The 13,024-nt window shown below is 41.4% G+C and overlaps 1 protein-coding gene across 3 annotated transcripts in view; it reads right to left on the reverse strand.

The window, feature by feature from the left end:
- The window catches only part of SPECC1 (sperm antigen with calponin homology and coiled-coil domains 1), a 63,863-nt gene that overhangs the window by 15,357 nt on the left and 35,482 nt on the right, over positions 1-13,024 (reverse strand). For 2 of the 3 annotated variants that reach the window (XM_057371964.1, XM_057371966.1), the window contains 5 exons: positions 5,445-5,590; positions 5,151-5,251; positions 4,316-4,397; positions 1,757-1,907; positions 1,414-1,516 (listed from right to left, as the gene is read on the reverse strand). In XM_057371964.1, the coding sequence (XP_057227947.1) occupies positions 1,414-1,516; positions 1,757-1,907; positions 4,316-4,397; positions 5,151-5,251; positions 5,445-5,590 (583 nt within the window). Of the gene's footprint in view, positions 1-1,413; positions 1,517-1,756; positions 1,908-4,315; positions 4,398-5,150; positions 5,252-5,444; positions 5,591-9,288; positions 9,630-13,024 lie in introns of those variants that run through there. The other variant, XM_057371967.1, reaches the window with a different exon arrangement.

Consider the following 13,024-nt stretch of genomic DNA (forward strand, 5'->3'; position numbering starts at 1 on the left):
GAAAATTTATTCTGCTGCTTTAGAAGGAGTAGGGACAAGACAGAAGAGAACAGGAGGGTCCCCAGTGCAGGAACCCCAATGAGGAAGCTTTTTTGGAAACATCGGCTGGGCRGTCACATAGCAAAAACAGCCCAGCAGCCAGATTTAAAGCCAAGACCTCCACTGTCCTCCAAAGCATGGACATATTTTCCTCCAGAGACTAATACCAAAGGAAAAACAAATAGCCCCAGATTGCTCTGCATCCCTCCTGGGTGGCCTATCCCAGACACAGTGAGCTACACAGGAAAACAAAACCCCAGTTCTATTCCAGCACCCAGGAAACACTTGATCACTCCTGGTGCCAGGCTGGTACCTACAGAACCAAGACAGGTCTCTATATTTGCAAAGTCACACCATAATTTCCAAAAGCAATACATTTAGTCCAATTTGGGTGTAAATTAGTGAAAGAAACCTAAAGGTTGATGCTCAGAGAACACTTCTCATCTGGGTTAAATTGTTTTAAGAGAGTGGAGGAAGCTCACCACAAGTGTCGTTTCAAACAGAAAAGGGCAACACTGCCAGGAGAAAGTGTTACTTGAGAGAAGGGTTTGCTGACTTAACAGAAGTTAGACTTGGAAAAGTTGTATTTCATTAATTGTTTTCTGAGGGCTACATGGGAATGCTCCCACACACCTTCAAATCCAAGTCCACGAAAACGTTAGCAGATGAGATATAAAATAAATGAGTGTAGAACACACAATTCCAGGGGACTGCAGCCTTTGAGGCACTATCATAGAACTGGAGGCCAAACACTAACTCTGGCTTTACTCTTCCTAAWGTGTCTAAAATCAAGAGCTGTCTCCAATACCTGTCCTGGGAAATTGCTGCAAGCCAGATGAACACACCAGGGCTAAGAAATGACTGAAAGGAAAGCTACTGTATTCTTCTTCAAACTCCTGCACCCTGCAGTGAATGCTTCATGAAGAGCTGGTTGTGAAGAAAAAAAATATTTTATTATTGACTTTCAAAGATGGACTCTGCTTTTATTAGAGACTTGCTCCAGGGTGCACATCATGTGGTGATAGCTGCTTTTGTCTTCTCCTCCAAGTCACAAACAATATTATTCTTAAGAAAGAAAAACCCCAACATTACACCAAACCAAGGCTATCCTGCACACCCAGCATCTATCACAGGATGAAATGTTTTCTATAAATGCCTTCCTTGTAGAACCAAAGGCTTTAACTGCACACCAAAATGAGTCAGATAAGAAAGACATCTGAATGAAGAAGATGGAAACACTCTGTAGAGGTAAACATTCAAAAACCAACTGAGTGAAATATGAATATTTCTTTGAAGTGATACTGCTTACTGCTTACCTGTAGGAAAGTGATTATCACTCTTCAGATGTAAATAAAAATGTATCTATTTCCTTACCTGGTAACCTTCAGTCTTCTTTTGGCACCATTTCAACAAAGCATTCCTCTTGGAACCACCATACTCCCGAGCCAGGGCTGCCAGGGGGTCCTTTCTCTCCACACTAAACCATGGAAGAAGGGAGAAAATAAATACACTTGAAATCTCTACATTTCTACCAGTGTGTAAATAACTGTGATCACTACAATCTGAATTTTGGTATCTGGATCTGACAAAGCCTGGAAATTCCAAAAGACCAGGAAGATTCTGCTCTGGAGACAAAGCACTCCAGATTAAAATATTTATCTTAGAGCAGGTAATGCTGTTGGTCTTTCCTGATTTTCCCAGGAAACYGGGCTGGTACCTGAGTTTGCTTTGGGGTTTCAAGCAGCTGGGGGTAGAGGAAAGCATCCTGCTGCTGAAGGCCATTGGGGGTTTGCTCAGGGACTCCAGGGAGGGGCTTTTGCGGAGGTAATGGTCTGGTTTCAGCTCTTCATTTCTCCCCTTCAGAAGGTCTGTGGGAATTTAAAAAAAGAAAAAGAAAAGCTGTCAGTTTGCAGGCTGAGGAATTTGATTAATCACTGTCCTGCCACCCCAGCTCACAATATGTAGTCTGTTGTTTTGATTCTAAACAAACGTACTCATTTGTTCATTAAACACACATGGGGCTAGGAAACCTCGAGCAGATTAGAGGTGATCACAACAAGGAATGGCTTTGATGATTTCAACAGTACAGGCTGCCTGGTTTCCTGTGATTGATACTCCTGCTGGGGGGTAGGGGCCCCAGGTGAATGAAGGGAAATACCAAAATCTACAGTCTTAAAGGTTCAAAAGCTGAGCACCAGATATCTTCACCAGATGACTGAGCAGCCCTAGTACAATAATTTCTTTTCTGCCATTAGCAGACTCCTAACAAGAAAGCCTCTTGTCTCCTGAATGTAACCCAGGCAGCAGAAAAAGGCACTTATTCCATGTGATGCCTGGCATCCACTCTGTCAGAACTTTGGGAARGTTCAATATATTGACAGCAGACCCATCTGTATTTTTCTTACACATATTATGGATATTTACATAATGTATTTACGACACATATTGTTGTATAGTCAAAAGAAAATCATTGCATATCAATACATGAGGTGATGTAACAATCCAGGGCTGCACATAACATTATCAGAAATTAACTGGATTTTCACCTCTTTTTCAGTCACTTCCCTATAATAATTATCAATTAATGCCATATCACTGAGCCGTGTGAATTCCTTCTTATCTCAGCTTCAGCTTCCTTTGACTTCTTTCTGGGTGCTACAAAGTCCAGATGGAGCCAGTAAAAGTCTGACTCTCAAAGATCAGAGCCAAAGACCAGCTCTGGGTGAAGTAATCCATGCTCCTCTCCAACTATGTAACATTTGGGTCATATTAGGGACATCACAGAAYCCTGCTGTGACACTGGTCAGATGGAATCAGCCAGAAGATTTTTATTATGGAGACTACTTCACTCTGAATTTCCTTGGGGATAATTTTTGATTCAGTGTTGTTTGCATAGGGCTTAGATCAGCTGCCTTCTAGGATTATTTAGATTGGAACCAGAGCTATTACAACTTTACAGTGAGTAAGCCTTTGCTATGGATTATTGGAACTAAATTAAATCCAGGTACAGTGAGAAGCTGTAAATACAGGRACTTGTTAGATAAGCAACCATAAATTTTTACCCTACAATGGCTTATAAAATATCTATTGATTTTAACAGATTTTCACAGAACCACTGTCTATGGGTAATAACAGAAATTATCTCTGACCTGGAGTAGGGTATTTATTGTTAAGGACTGGCATTATATTACACAGCTGATACATTATTTYACTCTACAATAAACTGGTAGAGATTAAACAGGTTTTATGTTGTGTTTGGGATCTATACACTCATGCAAGACTTCCTGGAAACCAACTGATACAAGTAAATAAACTCTGCCCATTCCCCTGGACAGAAGCAGACACTTCTGCTTGCTTAGCATTTACTCCTGCAGGAGAACCCACTAACACACCCAAGGTGTCACTTGTTTATGCTGCCATCTGCCCATAACCTGTTTTGCTCTTCTCCATCTCTGCATGATAGAAGAGGAGCCTTGGCAGAACATCTGAAAAGTCTAAAAATGAAGCCAGGTTCTAATTKCACTCCTGTATTAGCAAACTATTGCAGAAAATCCAGTCTACCAATCAGGAACTTGTGATTTTTTTTGTCCCTCCCTGCAGTTTCATTGCAAGAACATAATATTTCATCTGTTCTTAAAAATTCAATAATCTGTTGTTGCTAGCCTTGACTGCAATGCAACAGCTACATTCAGGACCAGATAATCAAAATAAAAGGCCCTAGAGAAAATGGGAAACAAACACTGGTAGAAAAGAATATTAAATGACAAGAGAACAAAAGCAAAGTGTGAAATGAAAACAAACTCATCTCTTGAGAACTCCCAAAACAAACTATTTCGAGCCCAAATATGTCTGCTCCTAAAACAGTCACATCAGTATTTGAAATGTTTGATGTATTTCAAATGAAGCTCAATTTAAAAACAAATAAACCCTCAAAAGACAGTGCTTTGGACTTGTTCCAGAGACATACATGTTGAATAAAATCCAACCCTCTCCAGTTCCACTGCATGGATTAGAGAGGTGCCACGGATACTTTGGAATAAAGAAGGCGAGTTTGTGTTGGCAAAGCACAATAAATCAGCTWTTTTTTAGTTATGATCAAGATGGGAATAGAAACACTACGAATTAATAAGCTCTTTAAAACAAAGACACTGGAGGCACTTTCCATGTTTCCTCTGACCATGTAAGAAGAGGAAAAATGGCCCAGGCAGAGGCCAACATTTAATGACAAGTTGAGCTACCWAAAAGAGGCAATTTCTGAGGATTTACCACAACTTACCTGCAAGAGGGAGGTCTGACAGATCTGCATGTCTGGCAATGCCCTTGCTGGCTGGCTTGGTATTGTTATAGACAGAATGTCTCTGTGAAACAAAGGTGCAAAAGGTARTTAAAGAAGTACTGGCCACCATGCAGAAATTATGTTCCTGCTGTGTCAAGATCACAAAGCACATGGAGGGACACAGAAATCTTTCAGCAGGGTATCAGCTGGACCTAGAGCAGGTAAATAATTGTAAAAAAATAAAAGGACAAAGGGGCAATATTTTATCTGGTAATACATTGGTTCCTGAACTATTTCACACTTCTATTTGYATGATTTTTCTTCTGCCAAACGTAATTTAGTGTCACAAACCATAAGTAAGGATGCCTGCTCCTAACCCTGACTCTGTTCCCAACACCCTGAGTCATATGTCAGAAGGATTCTTGTCTCTGCAGCCTTAGCACCAGCATTCAGCATTAATATCCCATCATCAGGCATTAATACAAAGTTCCCAGGCCTTATTGATAACTGAGAGCACACATGGAAGCTTGAATCCCATGTCTCCCAGCTCCCTACTCTAGTATGATGTTTCTTGTATCTCACTCCCAATAATTGAAACCTCTTTTCTGGTSATAAAAGTTCAGAACTGCATTGCACAAAGTTCACATCCGTCCACTGAGACCTCTAAGCTGAAGTCAAGACAAACTCACTTTGATCCTTTTTGTTAGGACCACAGCATTTGATGTTCCATAGCAAACAAACAGATGAGTTTCCCCTTCCCCCTGTCAGCAAATGCTGGAGCCAGCACTGTGTCCACCTCTTTTGAATCTGCAAGGACAGAAAGAGCTCCTTGTACCTGCATTGGGGAAACAGCAGCAGCTGGGGCTGTCCTCACTGGAATTCCACTGAGAGGACTCCGGGGCACCTTGTGAACTGGGATATTTTGTCCAGTGCTACCTGCAAGGAAAAAACACAGAAACATCTGGATTTCAAACCCAACTATGACTATCTTGTCAGACCATGGAACCATGGTGTAATGACATCCCATACTTATGCACCGAGCACTGACAAAACACCCATGTAGATGCAAGAAGCAGAGCCTGCTCACTGCTAGAATTTTTTTTTACTACAAAATACAATGTTCAAATACCTGAGCATCCCAAGTCAAATGACTTTATCAGTGACTTGACAGTGGCTGCAGAYTCAGGAGGTGTGGGAGATGCTCTGCTGAGGCAGACCCCTTGCCAGCGGCTGGCTGTGTCTGACTCCAGAGATTCCACCTCTTCAGCTGTCAGCCTGCAAAGCAGAAATCACATCAAAGTCAGGGCCAACAGAAGTGCAAGCAGAGATTAAAGGTCTTCATATGCAGTGAGGCAAATCCAACAATGTGCAGGTTTTACTGCAATGTCCAGAACGTGGATCACTCCTCAGAACACTTGATTCCTTTTCTTGCAGGGCCTGGTAAACACAAAATCACTGAGTCTAATAAACTTCTCTGCACTGTTAACCATTTCATCCCCATTCCCAATCCTCACACAGGAAGCAGGATTTTCATAGAAAAGGAAAAAAACAGTTTGATGAGACTTTTGAGWGATCATCAATAATTACCTGAAGAAGGGCTTTCAATACAGCACAGGTGCTAAGGGGCTACTGTGGCCCTCAGTTTATAATGAGCAAAGTAACCAAAAAGAAAATACATTTCAGAGTAAAAACTCAACACTTACAACTTATCAACAGAGACATCTGCTGAATAAATGAACCCTCMATCACAATCCATAAGTAGCTATATGGGGAATAAAACTGTTAAGTGCTTCATCTTAGCAGACACAAGAAGGCCAAAATCCAATAGCTGTAATGAAGATAGACAAACCAAGTAGAAAAGGTTTTATATTTTAACAGGAAGGATAATTAAGTTACTCATTTGAAAAGAAAGTTTGAAGCCAAGGTTAGGTGCTGGACTTACAGAAATTCATATAGGAAAGCCCAGAGCTGTGTTAAACAGCAAATATAATCATACACTGAAAGTTSCTTCTGGTCAAGTGTTTTATATGATAATGTTTAGTGACTTACCTGTATTTCTTAGGTAGACCTGGAGTTCAATTACCTAGCTTAGTTTAGGAAAGCTGGAAGCAAGTAAAGTCTAGTAATGTAAAAATATATTATTTGTATCTTCCTTTTGTGCTCAGAACCCGTACATGAGCTGCTGACCACAAGTTCTGAGCTACCACCACATCTCCCTGTATTCACACWTGTATGATACACAGCAAGAGCTACACAAACACAAAACCAGAAATGATTTCATAAAGTGGCTGGAGGACTCCATCCAGAAAGTGCCTGTGGGGTTGAACAATGTCTGTGAGCTAAACATAGAAGTCAGAACCTTTTTCTTTCCCTTTAGCCTTCAGAAAATGAAAGAGGCTAAAGGGTGTCAATGAATAAAGAGAATAAGAGTGACTCAAGTTTCTATTTCTGGCAGAGCTTAAGGAGGTGCTGTCTTTAAGCAGCCATTTGCTACTTCTTTGCTAATTCATTGAAGCTCCTTGTGTGCCAGAGGAGCCTGCAGAGGCAGATGGCTGGAGAAAAAGCCATTTCAGTTCCATTCTCATTTAATCCAATAAGGAGKAAAGGCAGATTGGATAAGATTTACTGAGCTCTGAGGGAACCAGTGTTTTGCTCACTTTAAGTTCCTTCCTTGACCTTTTGTTCTGTGGTTCAATAAAGCACAAACAACAAATCAGCAGGTGACAGCATCTGCACCTGAGTTACACAAACCAAAGAAGTTGAAAGGAATTCTGCTTCTAGCAAAGTATGGAGGAAGGATACATTTCTACCTCAAGATACCAAACCACCAACACAATCTATTACCCTTTTAGTCTAGATTTGGGCTGCAAAAGCTTGCAAATATGGTAAATAAAGTTAAGAGTAACTAGACCAGCCCGTGTGCCACACAAGAGTCCATTGAGAATTTACGTGTCCATTATTGTGTCACTATGGAAATTTAAGCACTGCAATTACAACAAACTTCAATTTTCTAAAAGGACGCTTCCTGCAATCTTCCATTTGTATATTTATAATAGGCAGCCTGAAACAACCTCCTTGATTAAACACAATCACAACAGAAAACTGAGGCCTCCCATGCTGCAAACCTTGGCAGAGAAGGTAGGAATAGTGCTGAGAGCCACTTGCTYCAACTAAAACCATACAGGCCAGGCAACAAGCAATGGAGAGATGAAATCGGTGAGCGCTTCCCAACTTTAAAAAGAATAATCTGGATGATAAGGGGATGCACGTGTGTGTCAAGAGAAGGGCTTCTTAATAGAGAAGCAGAAGAGCAAGAGCTTAACTTGCAGTAGCAAGCTAATTCAGGAGGACAGTATAGAGCACAAATTAGAAAGATTAATGACAAGCCATAACTTCAAACCTAAAATTACTCCTCCATATGCATGGAATTTATTCAGCTCAGCAATAGCTTAGGCCATCCAAGAGACTACAGAAACTCTGCTACAAAAATGAGGGATTTTAAAATGCAACCAACTGCTGTATGCTTTCCTAGAAACAAGAATGAATGGTTCACTCAGATAAATGCTGCACATGCAGCTGGATGAAGTGGAGCAGCTCCAGGAGGAAGCAGAGCACTGGAGCCACAAAGGAATTAAAATGTGCAGTTCCTTTCACAAAACCACTGCTGAGTTTCATTCATTCATTCACTGATGAGAGAAGTAGATGCAGTGGCTTTTCTCTAACAGAGAGTCTCATTTTCTACATTTGAAATACGTGGACAAGTGACTAACAACAAGGTGCAAGTCCTTCTGTGCTCAATGTATAGATTTTTGGCAAACTCAGCCTTCTTCTGTTTCTGAAATTTCTAAACTGYTCCAATGACTCTGTTACAGGAGGTCTAAGACAACAGGACCACATTTTCAGAAATAATGACCYCCCAATCTAGTCTTTGACAGTTCCTGTCATTGTGACTCCTCCTGAGCTCCAAGGCACACAAAGTAGAGACACACAGCTACCGATGCACAGAATAGAAGAGAGGCCGAGGGCAGGCAGCAGACAATTCCAAACACTTAAACATTTATTTGGCACTTCAATGTATATTCCTGAAACATAAAAACCAACATTCAACGGCTGCCAGCACAGCAAAGAAAGGCAACACAAGTGTGCATATAGGCAAACACTCCAGTAGCACGGCACAAAGGTGGGGGCCATGCCAAAGCCAGGACATCCTGTGGAATTCTCCACTAGCTCAGCCTGYTCCCAGACCAGGCCCTCGCTAGGTCTTCACATCCAGAAGAAAAGGACAGAAATCCCACAGCCAAAACATKAAATTCCAGTCCTGGAATCAATCGTGAGAATCTCCTGGTAGAGATGGTGATCTCTGAGTGTTYCCTCAGCATCCATGGAAAGTTCTCTCCAGGTGTCTCCAGTCGCAGATCTGAACTTTTAAGTTCTCCCTGATCATCATATACTTCACCTGAGTTAAAGGCATGAGAAGGACTCCTCTCTGAGAGGGGGTTTACTAGGGCTCGATATGTTCGTTTCTCTTCCTTCTGATCTCCACATCTGCAGTTCTTACAGGAGGACCAACCTCGCAGGGAACTTTCTCTGGSAAGGTCACAGCAGGACACGCTCCGTGGCTGTCCCTTCCCAACACCACCGGGTCGGCCGTGCCACCCAGTGGCGAGTGCCTTGTCAATGCAGGAGTGGAAATCTGAAACCAGCAGAGCAGCTGAGCCTGAGTGACTTCGTGTTCTTACCCAATTTTCCTGCTGGATTGCAGTGACCTATCACCAGGTTTGTGTGTCTGTAGAAACCATCTGTYTCTTACTTGTATAGCTCATGGAATATAATACTGTACGGAGAACTCATGTATATGCCCAATAAATTTTACAAATCAGACATACACACTCAGTTATACTTTTGCTTGAGCTTCAAATGGCACATTTGAATGTCTGTTTGGAGGGAAAGAGCCCCATCTCTCAAAAAAAAAGAAAAAAAAAGCTCTCAGTTATTTCAGATCCCCAGATGTCTATGATTACTTCTTATGGCTTAGCTGGCTTTAGAATAATTCAGAACTTCTTCTGCCTCCTGGTTCTTCTGAAGAGAGAAGCCTTCTGAAACAAAGAGAGGCTCTTGCCCATGGGGAAGAGGTGGACCTGAGCATTCACACTTTGCAATACACTTGAATTTTGCAGGGTAATTAGAACAAACAGAGGTGCTTTCTTGAATTGAAACTTCCCTTTTTCAGCTGGGAGTTGAAGGCAAGTCCTGCAGTGTCTCACAGTGGCTGTGCCTCCTTTCAGGGCTGTGTTAGCTGGTAGAGATCAGGCACCTATGGAGAGACAGAGAGCAGTTGGGGAGGTTATGAAAAGCCACACAATGCCTACCCTGAGGTACAGCTCTCTTTTACATCATCCCATCATCTCTAAAAAAAAGGGAGAGGGGGAAATGCCTGTGGTGCTGCTAGAACAGTKAAAGGAGTGCCTTAACACTCCACAAAATTGGCTTTGGGATGTGATGAGCAACAACAATGCAAAAGAAAAAGAATCTATGTTGCTCAGATSGGAGGAAATTAATCACTTAAAGCCAGTGAATCAATTTAGGGCAGGGATGGTAGTGTTTCTGGCTTTCCTCTTTGGTTTTCCATTCAAAAGGGGTACATGAACCCATCCAGGAGCTGAGTTGCTCTACCTCAGCCAGTTCCTGTTCCAGGGTCCTTACACTAAAGGGGATGGAATAATCTCATCCAGTGTAAAAAAAACCCCACCAAAACTCCCTAACGCACCCAAAACCCCCACATCAAACAACTCTGAGGAGCAAACTGAGTAAACAAACACTGCTCTGCCATTGTCCTTTGCTTGCTGTGAGTGAGAGCAGAGTGAACTATCAAACCTCTGTGAGACAGAACAGCTGCAAACACAGGCACGGATGAGCAGCACATCAGCACATACAGACTGACAGAGGGGTTTAATACACAGAGTACAAGCTCATTTCCAGGAGAAAAGCATGTGACATTGCCATGCTGTGGCATTTGAGACTTTAGGAGGAAGAACAGAAGCAAATTAGTGGGATGCATCACAACCTTCAGTTTAGGCTTCCGTTTGAAGATCTAGTTAATTTTTTTTTATTATTCTAAGAAGTCGCTTATTTAATTACAGATTTAATTTCTCTAAGTACTGCTCCTGGCCCAACTGTGGTCCCTTCACATTCTTATTCAAGGCACAAAAGGTTTTAGTGCCAAAATAATTTTGACAATTTGAAGGCAAAGAGTCAAAGCAAGACCTTGAATCTTTTAYTCAGGATCTTATCCTGTCTGGCCTTGAAAACCTCCAAGGATGGAGACTATTTAACTTCAAATTCCACTACCTGCGAGRAGACAGTTACACAACAGTGGATTGTAAGCTTTTGCATTTTACTGCAGAGAAATAACATTAATTAGGATGTAAAATATCATAGTAAGACTGCCTGAAGCAAGGGTTAATCAATTTGTAGTTTCAACCAGTACTAACTTGGGACAAGTTAACTCCTTTTTCCCTTATTCCATTTGGTTGATGCCTGTCCAACTTCCCCCCACCCCAACACTCTTAGTCATAGAATTAGACATTTAATCTGTGTTAAAGATGCCTTTGGGAGGCTCTTACCTTCATTCAGATGAACTCTGATGACCTCATCAGGATTTTTTCTGCAAGTTCTTTGGCTGTTCCTAAACCAAAAATGACTTTTGGTCTGATTAGAAGAACGTAACGGTGAAATCAAACTTGGAGGCAGGAACTCAGGCAGCCACAGGCAAACATTAAAATGGCAGGATGTCGTAGGAGATAAATTGGCTTCAAGATGAATTTATGAGGTGGAGTCTAATGACCCTCAAGAGATGGCTGAGATTTTGCCAAAAACCTTTGAGTAGCAAGCTCTTTGGAAGGTACATTTTCCAGTAAGAGCTTAAAAATCAGACAGGAAACTTTCACTAGGGACTGTCAGACATTCAGCTGAGTGTGCAGCTGCTCAGCATTAGCAAACATGAGGAATACTTTATAGACTCTGTTAAGCTATCATGCTACAAACTGTTTCCACCAGTGCTGAGCACACATTAAAATCACCACAGGTACCAGAATCTATTGCTGATTCTGAGCAGTGGCATTTGTGAAAGATGACAAAAGTGATGATGAGAATATCCCCAGAATTTCCTGGGTGAAAGAAGCTGAGGTGCTGGGGAAGACAGAGACCTCAGGAATGCAAAAGTATCTATGAGTGTAGAACTGGCTCTGAGCAGGAGCTTTGGTGACTTCAGGAATTTGTTTCATAGGTCAGTAGAGTTTTAAAATTCCAGTGCTTAGCTGCTGATCACTGGTTTGTTTAGACAGTGACTTCCACAGGCATCATTATGTTCCCCATACCACTCAGTACAGACATTCTGCACACTCCAAGARTCAAATTAATTATCCTGACAGATGCAAACTTTGGTTTCATTACCTGCCTTTGARAAAGAATCAATACTGCCCACTGTATCTGGCTCCGTGACCAAGRCAATACTCACAGCAAGCTACACAGAGTGAACGTGACACAGARACAGACACATCCATGTGTGTGTGACACAGAGGGAGACACAAATACCARAACTGGCTTCATTAAACACATATCTCAAGATCTCCTCCTGAAACTACATCTGTATGGATTCTGGGGGTCCAATTTAAAAAAGGAATATTTGCAGCTCAGGCATCTAACACCGAAGAGCTGATAATGTTCCTTATAGATGGAAGATAAATATCCCAGTTTGCAAATTAGCAGGTCATCTTCTATTCATTTTAAGTACTATAAAATACATCTTAAAAATCAAAATAAWACAGAGGGGAAACTGTAAGAATATTATTCCCCACCCTCATATAGAAACCCTGCTTTCAACAAGAGAAATTTCATTAAGCACAAATTAGGAATGGAAACAGAGCCCAGAACTTAAGTACTGTCTGGTAATCATTTTGTCTGAGTACATGGTCTGTAATAGCTTTTCTTTGCATTCACTTGGGACTCTGATAATGCAACTGGAGCCTAAAAACATTCCTTTATTTTCTGAAAATAAGTTTTTCTGTTTGTTCAATCCAGGAATTCTGATTCATACACCTCCACAAAAAAGCTCTCCCATGCTTTTAGTCCCATCTACTGTACAGCTGCTGTGGAAACTCCTGAATGGAAAACAGTGAGGAAATAAGTAAGATATAGAGCTGGACTGTTACTTCACCTGAAAGAAAAGAAAGGATTGACCATGTYCCCATGGCCATTCTGCCAATGGCCATGAAGCTACTAGGAGAGAGATTAAATACCAAAATCTAGAGGAGCAAAATTAATTCAACACCCATTTCTGATGAACAGATGACTGTGTTACTCTTTCTTCCTGGGCTTCCCTCAGTTCTCTTCTGGATGTCCCATGGAATATCTGTATCCAACCCATCTTTCCACAGATGGTTTAATACAGCTGCACAGAGTTATGAAGGCAACACCATATTGAGAATAAAGCTATCAGAGGATATTGGCAATTGTTACTACTTAATATTTGCTGATTAGAACCTTCCCAGCCTAGCTGACAGAACTAGATTGCCAAAAAGAAAAAGAACAGAAACATCTTCGAATAAGAGACGACAAAATCTGCCAGAAGAGTTACAAACAAACAKACAAATGCACATCCAAGCCAGTGAATAGTTACCAACAAAGCACCATTCGCATGCGTGTTAGCAG

The sequence above is a fragment of the Malurus melanocephalus genome, unplaced genomic scaffold (genome assembly GCF_030028575.1).
Source record: "Malurus melanocephalus ecotype Western Australia unplaced genomic scaffold, MMel_1.1 scaffold_162, whole genome shotgun sequence".
NCBI lineage: Eukaryota > Metazoa > Chordata > Aves > Passeriformes > Maluridae > Malurus > Malurus melanocephalus.